The sequence below is a fragment of the Macaca fascicularis genome, chromosome 4 (genome assembly GCF_037993035.2).
Source record: "Macaca fascicularis isolate 582-1 chromosome 4, T2T-MFA8v1.1".
In the NCBI taxonomy this organism is placed as follows: domain Eukaryota; kingdom Metazoa; phylum Chordata; class Mammalia; order Primates; family Cercopithecidae; genus Macaca; species Macaca fascicularis.
The window spans coordinates 101,240,181-101,264,310 of record NC_088378.1 but is presented as its reverse complement, the minus strand read 5'-3'; the positions used below and the strand labels follow the sequence as shown (position 1 = coordinate 101,264,310).

Sequence of the window (24,130 nt, the reverse complement as noted above, 5' to 3'; positions counted from 1 at the left end):
TATTTTTCATAGAGACAGAGTTTTGCCATGTTGGCCAGACAGGTCTTGAACTCCTGGCCTCAAGTGATCCGCCTGCGTTGGCCTCCCAAAGTGCTGGCATTACGGGCATGAGCCACAGAACCCGGCTGCCATTCTGTTATGTTTGTAGCCCCCATGTTTATATTTTCAAGGATTCACTATTGGATTCATGTACTTTGTATCTCCTTAGCTAGTCATTTCCCCAGGAGGCAGGAATTAGGTTCACTGTTTGTGTTGTGCCCACAGTATGTTAACCAAGTGACTGATTTTTCTTCCCCCAGAATAAATAGGGATATGTAATTAACTTTATTACATGCATGAAAATGCCATAATCTCTTTAGGCACTTTATACATAAACTTTTTAAATTAAAAATTTAATTTTTTAAGCTTTTTATTGGCATACTTGGCTGACAATGTGGGAAGTCAATTTTTTTTTATTTTTAAATTTTACTTTTTAACCCGGTCATCATGGTACTGTTTAACAAGCAAAAGATCTAGAGTCAAAAGGCCTGGATTCAATGTTGAATCTACCACTTACCAACAAGTGACTTAATTGTAGTTTCCACATCTATAAAATGGAAATGATAATTATTATACCCATAAAAGATACTCTGAGAAGCAGATGAAAAAATCAATGGGAAAATAATTAATAAAATGTAAGGCCTAGATAAATGCTATTATTGATGAGACTGGTAACTTTGGGATAATTTATAAAAGTTTACAACCAAGATATGCTTCAGGACTAATGTCTGAGTTGTACTTTCCCTGCAATAGTTTTTTACAGAGACTTTGATAAATTCAGTAACATTTCATGCTGTTTTCTTCATATTTTTCTAATGGGACCAGTATGTTCCAGGATGACATAGTTAAATCAAGCTGGTGGTAATATCAATATATGAAATAGCCTTTCTGTGCACATCCTTAGAGAGAATTTAATATTAGCGGGACGACTAGAAATGGGGCTAAAGAGTGCGCTTTCCCCACCTATCTTGAGGTTGAGGGGAAAGCATAGAAAGGAAAGGAAGTTTTTCCTGATACCCTTTGATACTCTCCTTGGTCAAATCTTTGTCTCGTCTTTTCTCTAGTCTTTAGCCTCACAGATTTGACAGTACTTAAATTGGTGATGAAAGAGTACTTTACTGAAGGGCATTTATTATACAAAACCTTTGATTTGTTTTTTCTTTCAGGTTAAGGTAATCATTGAGAAAAGTGACAAATTTGATATTCTAATGACTTCAAGTGAAATCAATGCCACAGGCCACCAGCAGACCATTCTGGTTCCCAGTGAGGATGGGGCAACTGTTCTTTTTCCCATCAGGCCAACACATCTGGGAGAAATTCCTATCACAGTCACAGCTCTTTCACCCACTGCTTCTGATGCTATCACCCAGATGATTTTAGTAAAGGTAAATATTTGATGTCTGAAAGCAATGAAATGGAAATACATAATTAAAAAGAGCAGAAGATTTTTTTCTCTTGGTTAAATTTTTTGGCATATCTAGTAGGTCGTCTTCTTTACCCTTCTGGTAATGCCTAATCACTTTGTCGTCTGTATGTAAAAATAAATCATTGAGAAATAATTGCCAATTTCCTCTTTAAATTTAGTCAGGAATGTGACTATAAAGACTAACATCTCTTTTGCAGTCATTTACATCTACAGACTGTGTTACATTGGGATCCTATTAAAACACGGTCAAGTTGATTTGTGGATTTGGAATTTTGGAATGTTTCAGTGAAGGTAAAAGAGATTTTGTAGATTTTTTTCAGAGAAGACATTCTAGACAGAAAGATAATGAGCATAGTGGATGAACACTTGTATTCTGGGGTGAGGCAACCCTGTGTTTGAATCTCAGCTCTGCCAAGTATGATTTTGAACAAGGCATTTAATCTCTCTGTCTTTGGATAATAATAGGAACTACCTCAAAGGGTTTTTCTCCTTACATTTTCATCTTCTTCTCTGTCATTTCCTTTTTTTTTGTTATTATATTTGAAGTTCTAGGGTACATGTACACAACGTGCAGATTTGTTACGTATGTGTACATGTGCCATGTTGGTGTGCTGCACCCATTAACTCGTCATTTGCATTAGGTATATCTCCTAATGCTATCCCTCCCCCATCCCCCCACTTCACAACATGCCCCGGTGTGTGATGTTTCCCTTCCTGTGTCCAGGTGTTCTCATTGTTCAATTCCCACCTGTGAGTGAGAACATGCGGTGTTTGGTTTTCTGTCCTTGCGATAGTTTGCTGAGAATTATGGATTCCAGCTTCATCCATGTCCCTACAAAAGACATGAACTCATCCTTTTTCATGGCTGCATAGCAGTCCATGGTGTATATGTGCCACATTTCCTTAATCCAGTCTATCATCAATGGACATTTGGGTTGGTTCCAAGTCTTTGCTATTGTGAATAGTGCCGCAATAAACATACATGTGCATGTGTCTTTATAGCAGCATGATTTATAATCCTTTGGGTATATACCTAGTAATGGGATGACTGGGTCAAATGGTGTTTCTGGTTGTAGATCCTTGAGAAATCACCAAAGTGTCTTCCACAATGGTTGAACTAATTTACAGTCCCACTAACAGTGTAATAGTGTTCCTATTTCTTCACATCCTCCCTAGCACCTGTTGTTTCCTGACTTTTTAATGATCGCCATTCTAACTGGTGTGAGGTGGTATCTCATTGTGGTTTTGATTTGCATTTCTCTGATGACCAGTGATGATGAACATTTTTTCATGTGTCTGTTGGCTGCATAAATGTCTTCTTTTGAGAAGTGTCTGTTGTTTGCCCACTTTTTGATGGGGTTGTTGGTTTTTTTTTTTTTTTCTGTAAATTTGTTTGAGTTCTATGTAGATTCTGGATATTAGCCCTTTGTCTGATGAGTAGATTGCAAAAATTTTCTCCCATTCTGTAGGTTGCCTGTTCACTCTGATGGTAGTTTCTTTTGCTGTGCAGAAGTTCTTTAGTTTAATTAGATCCCATCTGTCAATTTTGGCTTTCATTGTCATTGCTTTTGGTGTTTTAGTCATGAAGTCCTTGCCCATGCCTATGTCCTGAATGGTATTGCCTGGGTTTTCTTCTAGGGTTTTTATGTTTTTAAGTCTAACATTTAAGTCTCTAATCCATCTTGAATTAATATTTGTATAAGGTGTAAGGAAGGGATCCAATTTCAGTTTTCTACATATGGCTAGCCAGTTTTCCCAGCACCATTTATTAAATAGGGAATCCTTTTCCCATTTCTTGTTTTTGTCAGGTTTTTCAAAGATCAGATGGTTGTAGGTGTGGTATTATTTCTGAGGGCTATGTTCTGTTCCATTGGTTTATATCTCTGTTTTGGTACCAGTACCATGCTGTTTTGGTTACTGTTGCCTTGTAGTGTAGTTTGAAGTCAGGAGGTGTGATGCCTCCAGCTTTGTTCTTTTGACTTAGGATTGTCTTGGCAATGTGGGCTCTTTTTTGGTTCCATATGAACTTTAAAGTAGTTTTTTCCAATTCTGTGAAAAAAGTCATTGGTAGCTTGATGGGGATGGCATTGAATCTATAGATTACCTTGGGCAGTATGGCCATTTTCATGATATTTATTCTTCCTATCCATGAGCATGGAATGTTCTTCCGTTTGTTTGTGTCCTCTTTTATTTCACTGAGCAGTGGTTTGTAGTTCTCCTTGAAGAGGTCCTTCACATCCCTTGTAAGTTGGATTCCTAGGTATTTTATTCTCTTTGAAGCAATTGTGAATGGGAGTTCACTCATGATTTGGCTGTCTGTCTGTTATTGGTGTATAGGAATGCTTGTGACTTTTGCACATTGATTTTGTATCCTGAGACTTTGCTGAAGTTGCTTATCAGCTTAAGGAGATTTTGGGCTGAGACAATGGGGTTTTCTAAATATACAATCATGTCTTCTGCAAACAGGGACAATTTGACTTCCTGTTTTCCTAATTGAATACCTTTTATTTCTTTCTCTTGTCTGATTGCCCTTGACAGAACTTCCGACACTCTGTTGAATAGGAGTGGTGAGAGAGGCCATCCCTGTTTTATGCTGGTTTTCAAAGGGAATGCTTCCAATTTTTGCCCATTCAGTATGATATTGGCTGTGGGTTTGTCGTAAATAGCTCTTAATATTTTGAGATATGTCCCATCAATACCGAATTTATTGAGAGTTTTTAGCATGAAGGGCTGTTGAATTTTGTCAAAGGCCTTTTCTGCATCTATTGAGATAATCATGTGGTTTTTGTTGTGGGTCCTGTTTATATGATGGATTACGTTTATTGATTTGCATATGCTGAACTAACCTTGCATCCCAGGAATGAAGCCCACTTGATCATGGTGGATAAGCTTTTTGATGTGCTGGATTCGGTTTGCCAGTCTTTTATTGAGGATTTTTGCATCGATGTTCATCAGGGATATTGGTCTAAAATTCTCTTTTTTTGTTGTGTCTTTGCCACGCTTTGGTATCAGGATGATGCTGGCCTCATAAAATGAGTTGAGGGAGGATTCCCTCTTTTTCTATTGTTTGGAATAGTTTCAGAAGGAATGGGACCAGCTCCTCCTTGTACCTATGGTAGAAATCGGCTGTGAATATGTCTGGTCCTGGACTTTTTTTGGTTGGCAGGCTATTAATTATTGCCTCAATTTCAGAACCTGTTATTGGTCTATTCAGGGATTCAACTTCTCCCTGGTTTAGTCTTGGGAGGGTGTAAGTGTCCAGGAATTTATCCATTTCTTCTAGATTTTCTAGTTTATTTGCATAGAGGTGTTTATAGTATTCTCTGATGGTAGTTTGTATTTCTGTGGGATCAGTGGTGATATCCCCTTTGTCATTTTTTATTGCGTCTATTTGATTCTTCTCTCTTTTCTTCTTTATTAGTCTTGGTAGTGGTCTATCAATTTTGTTGATCTTTTCAAAAAACCAGCTCCTGGATTCATTGATTTTTTGAAGGGTTTTTTGTGTCTCTATCTCTTCAGTTCTGCTCTGATCTTAGTTATTTCTTGCCTTCTGCTAGCTTTTGAATGTGTTTGGTCTTGCTTCTCTAGTTCTTTTAATTGTAATGTTAGGGTGTCAATTTTAGATCTTTCCAGGTTTCTCTTGTGGGCATTTAGTGCTATAAATTTCCCTCTATACACTGCTTTAAATGTGTCCCAGAGATTCTGGTATGTTGTGTCTTTGTTCTCATTGGTTTCAAAGAACGTCTTTATTTCTGCCTTCATTTTGTTATGTACCCAGTAGTCATTCACGAGCAGGTTGTTCAGTTTCCATGTAGTTGAGCAGTTTTGATTGAGTTTCTTAATCCTGAGTTCTAGTTTGATTGCACTGTGGTCTGAGAGACTGTTATAATTTCTGTTCTTTTACGTTTGCTGAGGAGTGCTTTACTTCCAACTATGTGGTCAGTTTTGGAATAAGTGCGATGTGGTGCTGAGAAGAATGTATATTGTGTTGATTTGAGGTGGAGAGTTCTGTTGATGTCTATTAGGTCTGCTTGGTGCAGAGCTGAGTTCAATTCCTGGATATCCTTGTTAACTTTCTGTCTCCTTGTTCTGTCTAATGTCAACAGTGGGGTGTTAAAGTTTCCCATTATTATTGTGTGGGAGTCTAAGTCTCTTTGTAAGTCTCTAAGGACTTGCTTTATGAATCTGGGTGCTCCTGTTTTTGGTGCATATTTATTTAGGATAGTTAGCTCTTCTTGTTGAATTGATCCCTTTACCGTTATGTAATGGCCTTCTTTGTCTCTTTTGATCTTTGTTGATTTAAAATCTGTTTTATCAGAGACTAGGATTGTAACCCCTGCCTTTTTTTGTTTTCCATTTGCTTGGTAGATCTTCCTCCATCCCTTTATTTTGAGCCTATGTGTGTCTCTGCATGTGAGATGGGTCTCCTGAATACAGCACCCTGATGAGTCTTGACTCTTTATCCAATTTGCCAGTCTGTGTCTTTTAATTGGAGCATTTAGTCCATTTACATTTAAGGTTAATATTGTTATGTGTGAATTTGATCCTTTCATTATGATGTTAGCTGGTTATTTTGCTCATTCATTGATGCAGTTTCTTCCTAGCATCGATGGTCTTTACAATTTGTCATGTTTTTGCAGTGGCTGGTACCGATTGTTCCTTTCCATGTTTAGTGCTTCCTTCAGGAGCTCTTGTAGGGCAGGCCTGGTGGTGACAGAATCTCTCAGCATTTGCTTGTCTGTCAAGGATTTTATTTCTCCTTCACTTATGAAGCTTAATTTGGCTGGATATGAAATTCTGGGTTGAAACATCTTTTCTTTAAGGATGTTGAATATTGGCCCCCACTCTCTTCTGGCTTGTAGAGTTTCTGCTGAGAGATCACCTGTTAGTCTGATGGGCTTCCCTTTGTGGATAATCCAACCTTTCTCTCTGGCTACGTAGTTATCATGCCTTGGTTTTCAGCTCCATCAGGTCATTTAAGGACTTCTCTACATTGGTTATTCTAGTTAACCATTCGTCTAATCTTTTTTCAAGGTTTTTAGTTTCTTTGCGATGGGTTCAAACTTCCTCCTTTTGCTTGGTGAAGTTTGATCGTCTGAAGCCTTCTTCTCTCAACTCGTCAAAGTCATTCTCCGTCCAGCTTTGTTCCATTGCTGGCGAGGAGCTGCTTTCCTTTGGAGGGGGAGAGGGGCTCTGATTTTTAGAATTTTCAGCTTTTCTGCTCTGTTTTTTCCCCATATTTGTGGTTTTGTCTACCTTTGGTCTTTGATGATGGAGATGTACAGATGGGGTTTTGGTGTGGGTGTCCTTTCTGTTTGTCAGTTTTCCTTCTAACAGTCAGGACCCTCAGCTGCAGGTCTGTTGGTGTTTGCTGGAGGTCGACTCCAGACCCTGTTTGCCTGGGTATCAGCAGCGGAGACTGCAGAAGAGTGAATATTGCTGAACAGCAAATGTTGCTGCCTTATCATTCCTCTGGAATCTTCGCGTCAGAGGGGTACCCGGCCGTGTGAGGTGTCAGTCTGCCCCTACTGGGGGGTGCCTTCCAGTTAGGCTACTCAGGGGCCAGGGACCCACTTGAGGAGGCAGTCTGTCCATTCTCAGATCTCAAACTCCTTGCTGGGAGAACCACTACTCTCTTCAAAGCTGTTAGACAGGGACATTTAAGTCTGTAGAGGTTTCTGCTGCCTTTGGTTTTGCTGTTGATGTTCTTCTTAATGTTAAAGTCTCTGAAAAGTATTCAGGGCTCCTTCAGCGTTTAAGAAGTAGTCATCTCCATGTTTACACATTTTTGTTTCATTTTTTCTTTCCAAGCTTTCCATCCTCTTTTCAATAAAGGAACTGCATCTCGCTCTGTTGTCCAGGCTGCAGTGCAGTGGCGTGATCTTGGCTCACTGCAACCACCGCATCCTGGGTTCAAGCGATTCTCCTGCCTCAGCCTCCCAAGTAACTGGGATTACAGGTGCCTGCCACCAGGCCCAACTAATTTTTGTATTTTTAGTGTAGATGGGGTTTTACCATGTTGGCCAGGCTGGTCTCAAACTCCTGACCTTTAATCTACCCACCTCGGCCTCCCCCAAGTACTTCTTCTTTGTCATTTTCAAGGCCAGTCCATGAGATGCCTTATCTAATTTAACTAGAACTTACTAACAGATTTGAAGTAAGAATAACAAAATTTTAGGCACTGTGTCATCAGATTTAATTCAGTTCCATGGAAATGGTGCCTATTAAGTGTAAATCCTATTGAAAAACAAATTTCAGTTAATGAAGTGTACTGTACTTAGTGAGAAAATGTAAAAGTAGGAAAAATTAATCAAAGTTATGGTAATTTATTATAATACAAACTAACAAGAAAACTCATTCTGTGAAATGAATATATTACTTGTTTAAATAAAATATCTAATTTAAAGAAAACAAAAGAAGAAATGATAGGTGCTTATCTAGCCATACACAAACCTTAGACATAACAGGTCAGATGTTTGTGTTCATATCTGTGTATAGTTCTCTGTAAATATGTGAGTAGAGACCATGTTGATTGTGTTCATTTTTTTCAACAGGCTGAAGGAATAGAAAAATCATATTCACAGTCCATCTTATTAGATTTGACTGACAATAGGCTACAGAGTACCCTGAAAACTTTGAGTTTTTCATTTCCTCCTAATACAGTGACTGGCAGTGAAAGAGTTCAGATCACTGCAATTGGTAAGAATAGAGTATATCACCATTGATTGATTTAATTGTATGCAATCATATATGTTGTTCCTGTAATTATAGATGTATTTTCTTATTGAGTCCTAATAAGAAGAGATGGCAAAAGTTTTAAATTGGGCCCAACAACTGATTATAATATGAAGGCTGGCAAATCATGTATCCTAAAATAGTTCTCAGTCATCAATGTGCATAAGAATCACCTGGGAGTCTGGTTTACTAGGTCTGGAGTGGGGCCTGGGAATCTGCATTTCAAACAAGCTCCTAGGTGTTGGTGATAGTTTTGGCTTGTAGACCACACTTTGAGTAGCAAGGCCTCACTATACTGTGACTGGAGGTAGGGGTCATTCCTAAGACCAGAGCTTCTGGCTTCTGCGGCTCTCCGCCACTGGTGAATATCAGAATCTTCTAAGGAGCTCTATAAATACAGAAATGTCTAAGCTCTACTCTAGACCTACTAAGTCAGAATCGCTTGGGCTATGACTTGGTCATGTATATCTTAAAAAGCTTTCACAAGTGATTCTGATAACCAAAGGTTGAGTACTACTGCCCAGAGCAGTTCTCTGTGCAGGATATGAGTAACCTTTACAGTAGAAAGTTACTCACTGACTTCAGTCACCTCTCCTAGTTACTTTCCGTAACATAATAGTACTTTTCAAAAATTGGCAATTTATAATTGTATAAATTTATGGGATACAAAGTGGTATTATGATTTATGAATGCAATGTGGAATAACTAAATCAAGCTGGTTGACATACTCATCACCTCAAATACTTAACTGTTTTTTTTGGTGGGGGAGAACATTTGAAATTTGCTCTCTGAGCACTATTTATTTATTTATTTTATTTTTGAGATGGAGTCTCACTCTGTCACCCAGGCTGGAGTGCAGTGGCGCGATCTTGGCTCACTGCAAGCTCTGCCTCCCAGGTTCATGCCATTCTCCTGCCTCAGCCTCCTGAGTAGCTGGGACTATAGGCACCCACCACCACGACTGGCTAATTTTTTTTGTGTTTTTTAGTAGAGATGGGGTTTTACCGTATTAGCCAGGATGGTCTTGATCTCCTGACCTCATGATGCACCTGCCTTGGCCTCCCAGAGTGCTGGGATTACAGGTATGAGCCACTGTGCCTGGACTTTATTTATTTATTTTGATGGAGTCTCTCTCTGTCTCCCAGGCTAGAGTACAGTGGCGGGATCTTGGCTCACTGCAACCTCTGCCTCTTGGGGTTCAAGCGAGTCTCCTGCCTCAGCCTCCTGAGTAGCTGGAATTACAGGCGCGTGCCACCACGCCCAGCTAGTTTTTGTATTTTTAGTAGAGATGGGCTTTCGCCATGTTGGCCAGGCTGGTCTCGAACCCCTCACCTCAGGTGATCCACCATCCTTGGCCTCCTAAAGTGCTGAGATTACAGGTGTGAGCCATGGCACTTGGCCTTTCTTAGCAGTTTGGAAATGTACAATACTCTTGTTATTAACTATATTTACCATGCTTAAAGTACTTTTTTTTTTTTTTTTTGAGATGGAGTCTTTCTCTGTACCCCAGGCTGGAGTGCAGTGGTGTGATCTCAGTTCACTGCAACCACTGCCTCCTGGGTTCAAACAATTCTTATACCTCAGCCTTCCACGAAGCTGGGACTACAGGTGTGTGCCACCATGCCCTGCTAATTTTTTGTATTTTCATTAGAGACGGGATTTTACCATGTTGTCCAGGCTGGTCTCAAACCCCTCACCTCAGGTGATCCACCTGCCTTGGCCTCCGAAAGTGCTGGGATTACAGGCATGAGCCATTGCGCCCGGCCTAAAAGTATTTTTTTAATTAAACACAGTGTCTATACAATTGGTGTTATTAGTCAGGGTTCTCCAGAGAAACAGAACCAATAGGAGATACTTATATATAAAAGGAGGTTTATTATGAGGAATTGGCTCATGCAATTATGTAGGCTGAGAGGTCCCATGATCTGCTTTTGCAAGCCGGAGACCCAGGAAGGCTGGTAGTATAATTCACTCCGAGTCCACAGGCCTGTGAACCAGGGGAACTGATGATGTAAATCCCAGTCCTCGGAGAAGATGAGATGAGATGTCTCAGCTCAAGTAGTGTGGCAGGAAAAAAAGGTGAATTCCTCCTTCCTCAAGCTTTTGTCTATTCAGGCTCTCAGTGGATTGGATGGTGCCCACACACACTGGGGAGGACAATCTGCTGGACCCAGTACACCGATTCAAATGCTAGTGTCATCTAGAAACACCCTCACAGACACTCAGAAACAATGCTTAATCTAGGCATCCCTCGGCCCACTGAAGTTGACACACAAAATTAACCCTCACGAATGGTTTGTTTATATAGTTGTGCTTTACAAATAACTGAAGAAAACATTTTAATTAATGACGTCTAATAGTTTGTTAGGTCTTTTTTTTTTGTGATGGAGTCTCGCTCTGTCGCCCAGGCTGGAGTGCAGTGGCAAGATCTCCGCTCACTGAAAGCTCCGCCTCCCGGGTTCATACCATTCTCCTGCCTCAGCCTCCCGAGTAGCTGGGACTACAGGTGCCCGCCACCACACCCTGCTGATTTTTTGTATTTTCAGTAAAGATGGGGTTTCACTCTGTTAGCCAGGCTTATCTTGAACTCCTGACCTCAGGTCATCCACCCGCCTCGGCCTCCCAAAGTGCTGGGATTACAGGCGTGAGCCACTGTGCCTGGCCTGTTTGTGAGGTCTTTAAGGTGTTAGGACCTAAAACACGTTTTTACAGTTCTTTTATATTTTCACTGGCAGGTGTAATGCTTTTTTATTATAACCCAAACAACCAGTCCGTAGGTAGAGGACTTTCTTTGGAGGCATATATATATGTGTGTGTGTGTATATATATATGTAGATATATACACATATATATACACACATATATATGTGTGTTTGTATCTATCTATCTATCTATCTATCTATCTATCTATCTATCTATATATTTTTTTTTTTTGGAAGAGAGGGTTTAGCTATGTGTGCCCCAGGCTGGACTTGAACTTCTGAGCTCATGCAGTCCTCCTGCATCAGCCCCTTGTGTAGCTGGGACTACAGGCATGCATCACTGTGCCTGGCCAATTCTTAAAAGGAATTAAATAAGCTCTCTGTTTAGGGGAATAAATTCTTTTTAAGCATCTCACACAGTGTTGGGATGCTGGGAAATGCACTACACATACACACACACACATGCACACACGCACACATATACACAGAGGGAAGGAGCCTGGCTTTTTAAATATATACCATCACTCCTTACATAGGAACGATTCTATCTGTGGTCATGGAAATACCCTGAGGCTTAATTTTTATGCTTGATGTAAAGAATGGATTTTCAAGTTTTATTTTTACATGTTGTTTTAAAGGCCTATTTTGTATCCCAGAATGTATGAATTTTAGCTTCCTTCTTTGAACTTTGATAGTCTATGTTCACTTTGAATATTAAACACATAGCCTGCAGTGGTAATAATATAACCTCTATTTTTTTCTTTGTATTCACATCTAAAATTTAAGCAATGCTGGCACAGCTCCGGCCTATTCATATGAAACAGGTTCTTTTCCCTTTTTTTTTCATAATTTTTAGGATCACATTTTCACTAGGTATTTGGACTTGGCATGGTATAAGTTTTCAAGTAAACGACATAGAAGGATACTGTTATCTATACAGCTTAATAATGGCAGGGCCAAAATTAGAACTCAGCCTTCATATTTCTGAAGTTTTACTATTTTTCCCTGAGTTGTGGTGTTGGGATGTGGGTAGAGGGTTTTTAAAGCATGTGTTTTGTTTAATTTTAGATTACTAACTTTGAAGAATATTCCTAATCCTTTTGATCCTGAGATTAATTGAAATAGTTGTATTTGTTGTTGCTAAATAGAACACATTGGAAAACACTACAATCCTCATTGTTTTTTAAAAAATTATTTCTGAAGTGCTTGTGGTGTATTAGTAAGAAATAAGAATAAAATTTTGTTTGCGTGAATACTACTAATAAAACGTTTCTTTCCTGTATGAGTGATGGTGTCTTACTGATCAATTCTGTACATTTTTAAAATTTTTTTTAAAAATTATTTTTTGCCTAATTTATGCCATATGCTTAACTGAGCTAAAAATGTCATCTTTCATCACACGACCTACAAGTTCAGTACCAGAGCATTGTTATTTTTTTGACCAGTCTTCTAAAAGCTTGATGTAAAGTTTCAACTGTGTTCTAAGCAGTGGAATATTCATATTGCTTCAATGACAGAGGCCTTCTGTACTCAGTGGAAGTCTCTTTGCCACCAGCAGGTAGTTGTTACCGAGTATTTACTGAATGAATTGCATGTCTTGTGCTTCCAGGAGATGTTCTCGGTCCTTCCATCAATGGCTTAGCCTCATTGATTCGGATGCCTTATGGCTGTGGTGAACAGAACATGATACATTTTGCTCCAAATATTTACATTTTGGATTATCTGACTAAAAAGAAACAACTGACAGATAATTTGAAAGAAAAAGCGCTTTCATTTATGAGGCAAGGTAAGCATTTTAGAGACCTACATTTGTTCGTAGAAAAAAATTTGTTTTTTTTTTCAGGTAAGGTTCATTCTAGACCATATTGCAAAATAGGTGGATTTTGTCTTAGGTAAGTGATGGGCTACACGGTGTTGACATGTGCAGGAAGTGCAAACAGTGGAAAGCTGTTACTATTCTTCCTTTAGCTAACTGTTCACTCACTGCTACTAAGATGTTTGTTAGTAATGGCTTAAGAGTTAGTTTCTGGAGGGGACTTGTAGTATACTAAGGGATCTGAAATTTAAAACTCCTTAAAAATCTAGAGGAATACTCATTCATTCATTATTTACACATTTGTGGAGTGTTTCTTAGTGCTAGGATCAGTTCTTGTGCCAAAAAAACAGAGGGAGCCAGGGCCTGTCTTCTTAAGGAATTCGCTGCTCAGTGGAGAAGATGGTTTGTATGTAAACAGATGCAGTGCTGTGTGGTGGGGACCTTCTCGGTGCATTTAAAATGTCAAGCAGATGGGGGTTAGGGGAGAAATGTTTGTATGAAGAGGACCTGCTGGACTCGAGGAAATGCCATGCTAGTGAAGACTGTATCCTGAATCCTTGAAAGGTGGCAACTGTTCACAGGCACCCAGATCCTTTGTTTTGGCAACTTGTTAATAATAGCAGTTGACATGAGATGAGCGTGTCCTGTGTGGCAGGCAGTGTTCTAAGCACTTTACATCTCATACCTCATTGAAGGCTCACCATTAGTATTAGCATGATCCTGTTTTTTGCAGATGAGGAAGCTGAGGTGTGGAAAAGTTAGCTAACTTGTCCAGGGTCATATAATCATATAGAGCTGGGATTTGGACTCTGAGCCTATGCTCTTGACATCCATACCTAGGAGGAAACAAAGAGATGTGAGACACATTTAATGATAATAGTAAAGTAAATTTGATTTTCTGAAATACTCCGAAAGCCAACCAAAAATTACAGTCTCAGTTTTTCATTTCCTTATTAGTGGACCTCTAGCACAAACTCTCCGGCTATTTATCTCTGCACAATTTGTATGATGTATCCTGTCCATCAAATTCATGAAGATTAGAAGGGCTCACACAAACTGATGAAAAATGAGGATTCACTATAATCTAAGAAAAATGTAGTTCCACACTTTCCAACTCCTATTTTTTTTTAGTTTTTGTTTTTTGTAACAAATGGATTAAATGAAAAGTAGAGGCAAGCTATTAATTGATTGCTGATTTTTCCACAGAAGAATTAGAAAACTCGGTAAAGACGCCATTTTAATACGAGCTTTTCTTCCAGTTTCCCGTATTGTGTAGAGATTTTTTTTATTCTAAACTAATTCTATGTAATGACAGTAATAGCAACTAAGTCTGTTTAAATGTTTTATGCATGTTTCATTTAATTCTTACAAAAACTCTAGGAGTAGGTGCACCATTATTATTTCCATTTTATAGATGAGGAAATTGAGGTACAGAGAGGTTAAATAATTTACCCATGGTGGCCTGGCTCCACCGTCCACCTTGTTCCTCAGAACACTATGGGATAATTCTGATTTGCGGTGTTCTCGGGTTTTTAGAAGCAATGGGATATGATGGAAAGGACCAGGAATCGGGACAGGATGCTTGAGTATCACCACCGTGTAAGAAGTCTTACTGGAGGTTTTGATAAAATAGTAAGGGAGGAACATGGGATCCTGTAGGGAAGGAGGCACCAAAGGTTAGAATATGGAGTGTCAGATTAGACTGAAGTAAGCTATAAGGTGTTGGGTTTAAGTAGATGAGCTAGAGTCAGTGTCTGAAGATCTCCCTGGGATAGAATGGCACAGACAAAGGCTGAGTGGGAGTCAAGGGGTTGTGGGTCAGGAACAATGCAGTGTATGAGACCACAAACCAAGGGAGACCAGCGTTTAGAATCAGGGCTGAGTGTGGCCTGAGTTCTGATGTGGGGAAGGACATAGTGGTATATTTTCTCTTAGATTAGGGCCAGACCCTGCAGGCACTGTGACCAGCCCTGAAACGCAGCAGGTGGTTAGGTCCTCGGGGAAATTTGTAGAGCTCCAGCAGTTGGAATTTCCTGTATAGAGTTGCCCATGTAAAATTATCCTTGTTTATACACATTTGTGGATTGGTCATGTTTTAAATATATACATACAGGAATAACCTTTTTCAAACCTTATTATAATTAAATTTAAGTGGTATCAAGTGGTCTCTGTGGTATATTGTGTGCCATGCTAAAAACAAATGAGATCTTTACACATTGGCATAATGGCTGTAATTAAGGAGATAAGTAAAAATTATTTGGAATTATCATGATTGAACTTTGTAGCTTTTGAAAACAAGATTCCAATTTGTATTCAAGATTTAGTTTGTTTTGAAGTAGAAACTACATAGGGATTAAACTGGTGCTTTATAATTTGGTATATATTCTTTGGGATATTTTAATACAATAAGGTAAAATATTTTAGAAAATGCCACATAACTCCATATTTATATATGCTTTATGAGCTGTAACTTTGGCTAATCAAATATTAATGCTTTAAAAAGATAGAATAAATTTTACATAGCTTGAAACATGTAAGCAGTGAAAACTCATTCCTTAAAAATAATTTCAGTAGGTGTTTTAGATACTTTCGCTGTCAGCAGCCATCCTACAAAATGAATGGTCCAAATCCTCAGTATCTGTTGTTTTCCCAAAGCAGTGCTAGTCCCTCAGGTCAGTCCTGGCCAGGTAGGTGGCCAAACTGTAGTTTTTCGAAGTAACCCAGTGAGGGTCTCTACTACTTGCCTGAGATCCCTCCTCACATCTGTTGGTTGTTAGAAAGTGCAGTGGCCAGAGTGCAAAAAAAGCATCATTCTCTAAATGCCAAGTAGTCCTCCCAAGTGTTGAGGATGCTGAGCGCTACAGCTGTTAAGTAGGCGAGTCCCCCCTTGGGAGGAAGTAGATTGGGGCATAGCACTGGCTGTGGAGGCAGTCAGACCTAGGCTTGCATCCTGGCTCCCACCTTGGACCAGGTCCTTAGTCTCTCCAAGGCTTGGTTTTCTCACCTGCAAGACAGGGATAGTAAAAGAACCCGCTTGGATAATAAAAGAACTCCTTGTTTTGAGGAGTCAGTGAGATATGTCAGCATTTTATTCAACACATAATAAGTGCACAACGAATATCAGCTATATTAGAATTGGTTGCCTCTAACTAGGGAGTTAGGGGTTAATGTCAGCGAATAAATGCTGTCCATTCTCCCTCTAAAAACTGATATGAAATTCTTCTACTTCTCTCCATCCCACTGCTTATTGTTCCATACAAGCATGATTGCTCGCTGGACTACTCCAATGGCTTGCTGAGTAGTCTGTCTTTTTCTGTGTTCCCTTCCCTTCTGTACATTCTCCATATAATATGAAAGGGATCTTTGAAAACGTCAGATCTTGTCACTTGCTTGCTTACGATCCTGCAGTGGGCTCCCAGCTTCAGCCTACAGGGTCCTGGGTGACCTGGCTTGGCCTCCCTCCTTAGCCTCATCTGGAGCTGGCTGTGTCTGGAACACTTTGAGCTCCGTGCTGCTTCAGGGACATGGCGCTTGCTCTTCCTTCTCCTGGCATGCTTTCCCCCTAGATCTTTCCATGGCTGCTCCTTTTCATCATTCAGTTGATGTTTGCCTCAGAGTGGCCTCCCCTGACCACTTAGTAACTCTAATTTGTACTACTCCATTTTATTTCTTCACTTAACATTATTTAAAATTCTCCTGTCCATCATCTGTCCCTGCATTTAGAGGGGGAGCTCTGTGACAGTGGGGACCATGTTTGACCTTCATTGTATAGCTATGTGGGCACTTCAATAAATCCAGAATGGGTGAATGACTTATTATTAATATTAACATTTTTGGACTTTAGGTCCATCATCCTAATGTGAATATTGGGTCCAGAAGATCTCTGAAGCGCCCCACAATGTAGTGTGATGATCTCTGGGCACTAATGGGTCTACCTGGCCTTGGCATTCTCTTAGCAGCTAAGAAGTGTGACCAGTGATTTCCATGTGCTACTCTTTGAGCTGGTGAAGTGGCTGATGAAAGTCAGCACGGTGGAGCTTCCCAAAAATACATCATCTCACAAACTGAACTAAATTATATTTCAAAGTATTGGACAAAAGCTTCTCGGTATAATGCTTTTCATTATGAAATCAGTGTCTCATTTCAGAGTCTCTCTTTTTTCTTTTGCCATCACATTTGCCAAAGTCCTTTAAATATACCGTAGTTGTTTTTATTGTTTTAAGAAATTAAAGTAGCTTCGGTGTGAGTCATGATTATATTATTTAAATGTCATTTATGGAACAGCGCATTGTTTTACTTAAATCATGCTTGGCCCAGGAGTTCTGTAACCTAAGCTATTATTTTGTTGGTCGAAACAACAGCTACATCATTGAATGAAGTGTCTTTGCTGTCAAAAAGCAAAACGGAACCATAACATGAAAACTGTTTTTGATAAGGACTGGAAATCCTGAACCTGTTAATTGAAGATTTAAACCATTTGTTTTCCTCAGATATTTAAATCATAGTGCTTGCAGTTCAACTTTTTAAAGTGAGACTCAAACCAAGTCTAATTGAAAACATTTTATTTCCTCCATTGAAATAAAAACAAGAGAAAGAAGGCTTCAGAATTCGGATGTTGCCATTGGTCACAAGTATGGCTAGTGGCCATAGCTTAAAAAACAGCTTAAAAAACCGTGATGTTCTCCCTTTCCATTTCATGTCATAGAAAGTAAGCAAGTTCATAATGATTTCTTTTAATACAGAGAATTTTTTTTATCAGCTTATTACCAGAGAAAATTCTTGAAATAGTCACAAGTAGCCAACTTTACTTCTTTTATTTACATGTAATTTTGACACTTAAGGTAAATCAAGTTAAACTATGTTTAGAATGTTACTTTTTCATTTGTTTGTGAACAGTGTTTTTATCTTTATTACAATAAAGTTTGAAATTTTACATTCATGGCTATTCCAAAGAAAATTTGTAACCCAGAACAGGATGTGTCTTATCTGACCGTTTATGAAGGGCTCATGGGTTTTTATCCTAATAGCCTCTGGACTTCTCCTGCATTTCAATATTCAGAAGTCTATGAAAGTTCTGAGCATATGATTACTTTTCAAACTCAAGAGCTGTTCCTAAAATGATTATCTTATAGGTGATACTCTTATTTCTTCATAAACTTTAGGAGAGAGCTGTTTTTGCCTTTCTCATCTCTTGTGATGTAAAGTCTCCAACGTAGATGACTGCTCTGGAAAGCTGAGTTGTTGTATTAACAACAAACATTATAGACAAGTCATCAGTGTCCTGTTTTTGAGATGGAGTCTAGTCTGGAGTGCAGTGGTATGATCTCGGCTCACTGCAACCCTCTGCCTCCCAGGTTCAAGTGATTCTCCTGCCTCAGCCTCCCAAGTAGCTGGGACTACAGGTGTGTGCCACCACACCTGACTATTTTTGTGTTTTTAGTAGAGATGGGGCTTCACCATATTAGCCAGGCTGGTTTCCAACTCCTGACCTCAGGTGATCCACCTGCCTTGGCCCCCCAAAGTGCTGGGATTACAGGCATGAGCCACTGTGCCTGGCCCTGTTTTGTTTATGGAATGGAAATTAGGCTTGATACACTGGGACGATTTGGAGGACAGACAGCCGAGGGATCCACAATGATGCATGCTGGTTTAAGATGAGGAAGGAAACCTCACAGGAGACTCCCACAAGGAGACATATGAGTTCTCTCTAGGTTCCGAATTTCTCCCTTACTTTTTCATGGGAGCAGAGCTAGTAGTTTGGATTCTCAGTGTTATCTAAACCTGCTCAAGAAATTCACTGCAAAACAGTGATTGTCTGTGGCCTCTTCTCTGGGCTGGCTGCCTCTAGTGGAAGAATGGTGCTAGTTGTTGATATTAATGGGGAATGTTGGAGGTCAGCCACCTGAGGGGTAATTTCCATAAGCACTGATCTCATCTTCATGATCTCATCTCTGACCAGTTTCACAATATCTCATACTTGGAACTGCCGTTGTTGATGTGATCTGGGGGCGTGGAGGCACATGGTCCTCTCCTCGAGGTTGGTCTTTCTGTCACAAAAGTACCTCCTGTAGGGATTGAGGGCCTCAAACCTCTTTTCTTTTTTCTTCTTCCCTCTCCTCTCCTCCTCTCTTCTTTCCTTTTCCTCTTTTTTCTTAGATTGAGTTCATAAACTCTGGCTATCTGAAGAATTTAGTCCTTAATTGAAAATTGAGGGAGAATGCCCTGGACTCTCTTGCTGACTTTTTTGGTGAACATTAATTATTTTGCTTCTCTGTGATCCCTGGCTGCCTCTGAAAAATGAGATAGTATACTGCGTTTTTAAAGTTTATGTGAAAACTAAAATATGATAAAATGAACTAGAGTAGTGATAATGCCTATCATTTAATTTTTTCCCACTTTTGTTTATGTTTTGAACATGTAGAACATTAACATGCTTCCAAAAGACAAACTGATTGATTTTGAGAAGTATATTCAAAAGAGTATCTCTTCTTCCCCTTTTCTTTTTCCCTACTCCTCGTTGGTAACTGTATCAGGCAGTTCTTGCATTACTATAAAGAAATACCTGAGGCTGGGTAATTTATAAGAAAAGAGGTTTAATTGGCTCATGATTCTGCAGGCTGTGCAGGAAGCATAGTGCCGGCATTTCCTTCTAGGAAGGTCTCAGGAAGCTTACAATTGTGGCAGAAGGTGAAGTGGGAGCAGGCATATCACATGGTGAAAACAAAAACAGAGAGACAGTGTTGTGGGGAGGTGCCACAAACTTTTAAATGACCAGATCTTGCGATCACTCACTCACTCTCTCAAGGACAGCACCAAGATCCAATCACTTCCTACTGGGCCTTACCTCCAACATTGAGGATTATAATTGAACAGGAGATTTTTTTTTTTTTTAAAAAGACAGGGCGTCTCCCTTTGTCCAGGCTAGAGCGCAGTGGCACAATCACGGTTCACTGCAGCTTTGACTTACTGGGCTCAGGTGATTCTTCCACGTCAGCCTCCCGAACAGGTAGGACTACAAGCACGTACCACCATGCTATTTTTTTTTTGTATTTTTGTAGAGACAGGCTTTTGTCATATTGCCCAGGCTGGTCTCAAACTCCTGGGTTCAAGTGTTCCACTCGCCTTGGCCTCCCAAAGTACTGAACCTTGGCAATAAGTGAACCTTGGCGCCTGGCTTCATTTCCCCTTTTTATTACACAGAAGGTAGTATATCTAGATGTACTATTTTATACTTTGCCTTTTTCACTTCACAGTGTATCCAGGAAATTACTCTGCATCAGTTGACCGAGATATTCCTCATTCTTTTTTTCACAGCTGCATAGTACGCCATCATGTGTATGTGCCATAGTTTATTCAATCAGTCTCCAGTTTTTGGGCACTAAGATTGTTTCAGTTATGTTACAATTACAAATAATGCTGTAATGAATAATCTTCTGCATATATATTTTTGTATTATTGGAGGCGTGTCTTCAGGGTAGATTCCTAGAACTGGAATTACTGGGTTGGGGGGTAAAGTCATTCCCCTACATGGTAGTTATACCCTTCTGAATTCCCTCTAGCAGTGGTTTCCATACAGCTCACTGCTGGTTTCCATACAGCTCACCCAACAGAAGTAGTGATCAAAATTTTGAATCTTAATGCTAATCTGATGGGAGAGAAATGGTATTCAATGTAGGTTTAATTTGAGTTTCTCCTATTATGAAGTTGAACATGTTTTCTATATTGAAATTTGTCTTTATATTTTTGTCTTTTGTGACTCATCTCTTTTGTCTTTTATTCACTTATTTTTATAGGACTTTTTATCCTTTACCCTACTTTTTAAAAAGTTCTTTATGGCCAGGCGCGGTGGCTCACGCCTGCAATCCCAGCACTTTGGGAGGCCGAGGCGGGTGGATCACAAGTTCAGGAGATCGAGACCATGGTGAAACCCCGTCTCTACTAAAAATACAAAAAATTAGCTGGGCGCGGTGGCGGGCGCCTGTAGTCCCAGCTACTCAGGGGGCTGAGGCAGGAGAATGGCGTGAACCCGGGAGACGGAGCTTGCAGTGAGCCGAGATCACGCCACTGCACTCCAGCCTGGGTGACAGAGTGAGACTCCGTCTCAAAAAAAAAAAAAGTTCTTTATATATGTATGTACATGTATGTAATAACATATAAACATACACAAAAATTGTATAATATTGATATTAGCTGTTTATCCATCTTATATGTTGCAAATATGGTCTTTTAATTTATTTGTTAAGCCTTGCTTATAGTCTTTTTTGCCTTGGAATAGTTTAAAAACTTAAAAAAAAATCAAATGCATCAATGTTTTTATTTTATTGCATCTGGTGCTTAGAGAGCCTTCCTCTACACCTATTAGAGAGTAATGCCTGTTGTTTGTTGAGAGCTTTCCATGTAAACGGTGCTATACTGAGGACTTTTCTTCTTTTATCATGTTTAATAATTGGAAGAGCTCTGTGATTTACTAGGAGCCAGTGGCCTTGGAGCCAGTGAGACCTTGGCTGCTCAACTTCACTCCGTCAGTGGTGTGATCTTGCACATGGTGTCTGTATCCGCTGAGTTTCAGTCTCATTATCCGCAAAAAAGGGAATAATAATAGCGTCTATGTCAGAGGGTTCTTGTGAGAATTACCTGAGTTAATCCTGCAAAGGACTTTGAACAATTCCTGACATCTAATGAGTGCTGAATGAAAGTTGGCTAATTACTGTACCATAATAATTCAATTAGAAACATAAAGGGTATAATCTAATGCTCCCTTCTTCAAATTGAGCAAAGTTCTGTCATCACTTTAAATGTTTATATTTCTTTTACCATAAGTTTTAAATATCACCGTGAAACAGAGTATCTTGTTTTCTTTTTTTCTTTATGTATTTTGTTTTATTGTAACTTAAATCAGATACTTAAGTCTAGGGTTTCTTTTGGAAAGACTCAGGGAGAAATTTGGGACCTGAAGGTGAGAGCACATTAACCGTAATTTCAAACCATTAATGCTTATGTTTCGTTAGTCAAATAAGAATTGTGTTATAGTTCTGGATGCTTCTAAAATATGATGTTCATAAAGTCAAACTTGTTTATTACTGCAGTTCATTGGGGAATGATTTCAACATTTTACAAATGAGTATGGTTGCCCGGCTTTGCCATGGCTGTGCTGCAAAGCTCAGGCTGTGTGCCCTTCTCTGCTAATAGTGGAATCCTGTAATTTTTAGAAGGATTTTTGGCTATTAGAGAGTCGTTGATAATTCCTTGAGCTGGAAATGTTCCTGCTAATGCTTGCTTTTTTAGTGATAAGTTATTGCTGTCTTAACTTTATTTTTAGCAAGTTAGTTTATTGCGGGTTGTTTGGTGAATCCTTTAGTGTTTGGCCTATGTTTACTCACACTGGACTTGGAGATCTGCGTGCATTGCTTTGCAAATGTGAAACATCTGCTTTTTATTTGCAATCATTTATTTGTAACTATTTGCAAATATGACACATCTGCTTTTATTAATGCAGATATATAAGCCTTAACCCCCTCCCTAATTTACTTCTGTAATGATGCTTCATTGCCACCACTGAATGTATATATATGGAAACATGGAATTGCTGGGTAGGCAGGCAAGTTGGTTTTTTGGTTTACCTCAGTTGGCGATGGCCCCAAAATTTAAGAGCCACTGTCTTAGATTATTTAGCATTTCCTCCTCTGTATTGCTGGTCTAAGAATAGAAAATGCTTTTATTTTCTACTTTGGCCTTAAACTTTAATTAATGATATCCTACATAGTATTTTTCTTGTGTAGCAAACAATTCTAGATTACTAAGCATTGAAACAATTATGGTGAACACTAGAGAGTTAAATAAAAGTCTACCTTTAATTTGCTTGCTTTTGAATGGCTAGAAGTATTATCTATGCCATGGTGATCTTTAAATTTACTTTAATTTGGGATACCACAGGTTTTTTTTTTTTTTTTGAGATGGAGTTTTGCTCGTTGCCTAGGCTGGAGTGCAATGATGCGATCTGGGCTCACTGCAACCTCTGCCTCCTGGGTTCAAGCGATTCTCCTGCCTCAGCCTCCTGAGTAGCTGGGATTACAGGCATGTGCCACCATGCCCAGCTACTTTTTGTATTTTTAGTAGAGATGGGGTTTCACCATGTTGGTCAGGCTGGTCTCAAACTCCTGACTTCAGGTAATCCACCTGCCTCGGCCTCCCAAAGTGCTGGGATTATAGGCGTGAGCCACCATACCCGGCCAGGATATCACAGTTTTTATTTTATGCATTTTGCTTGAAAAGTCCTGGATTTTAAATTTCCAACAGCACTTAAAATAGAAGCTACTCAATATTAGTTCTTGGTTTGATTTCTTCTTTCCCCTCTCTGCCCATATTTCCTCAAAATGAAGTCATAATTAGAAACTTTCATCCATTACAAGTTAATGATTACTTTGAAGATCTGTCCATTTTTATGTCTTTAGGTTACCAGAGGGAACTTCTCTATCAGAGGGAAGACGGCTCTTTCAGTGCTTTTGGGAATTATGACGCTTCTGGGAGCACTTGGTAAGTGTTTTTGCCAACTGAACAAATCTGTGTCATGGAATGAAATTGACAGATATATCTCTATATATTGTAGACTGGGAGGTTACTTTTTCCTTAGTCTGACTTTAAAAAGAAATTTTCTTTTTAAAGTATTATTTTCAAACATTAACAAATCAAATGTTTTTATTTAGAAAAGATAAGTTATAAATCTTTTTGTGTGTGTGTGTAAGAAACAGAAATAAAAATACTTTATGATGATGGTGCAGCTGATAAAATCAGTTAGAAATGCCGGGTGATTGTGGCACAGCTTTTTTCTTAATCTTCCACGACTAATGCAAGTGTTGTGTTAATGGAGTCAAGGTAGTTTCTTTAAGATTTTGTGTGTGTGTGTGTGTGTGTGTGTGTGTGAGAAAAACAAACACTGATGGAATTAAGTATGAACAGCCAGTTTCCTCCAGACTGGAATCTCTATGTGGCTGATTTTGGATGATTAATCTCTCTTCTTGTACTTATCTTCAATTTGCTATTGTACTCAGAAAAAGATTAACTCACTGTATCAATCAGGATAGACTAGGAGTGCTGTAGTAACAACCAACCTACTCAATCTAAGCAATTAACAGTGAAGGGATTTCTTGTTCTTGCTGCCTTTCCATTGTGGTCAGCAGGGGGCTCTGCAGCTGCCAACGTGTCCACGTCTCCAGTAGGAGGCTCCAGGTTTGCCACAGCCCGGAAAGAGGAGGCTGGAATCTATAGCACTGGCAATTAGAGACTTCATCCTGAATGTATCATTTCTACTCATTTTATCCTTCTCAGAGCTGGTCACGTGGCTATGCCTAACCTCACTGGGGCAGGAAAGTGAATTCCTCTGTGTAACCAAAGTAAAAGAGAACTGGATATTAT

The 24,130-nt window shown here is 39.3% G+C and overlaps 1 protein-coding gene across 2 annotated transcripts in view; it reads left to right on the top strand.

The window, feature by feature from the left end:
* Positions 1 to 24,130, top strand: part of CD109 (CD109 molecule) — a 138,498-nt gene that overhangs the window by 94,568 nt on the left and 19,800 nt on the right. For both annotated transcript variants that reach the window (XM_074037657.1, XM_005552550.5), the window contains exons 21-24: positions 1,206 to 1,424; positions 8,020 to 8,164; positions 12,512 to 12,688; positions 23,170 to 23,251. In XM_074037657.1, coding sequence (XP_073893758.1) covers positions 1,206 to 1,424; positions 8,020 to 8,164; positions 12,512 to 12,688; positions 23,170 to 23,251 — 623 coding nt within the window. The remainder of the gene's footprint in view (positions 1 to 1,205; positions 1,425 to 8,019; positions 8,165 to 12,511; positions 12,689 to 23,169; positions 23,252 to 24,130) is intronic.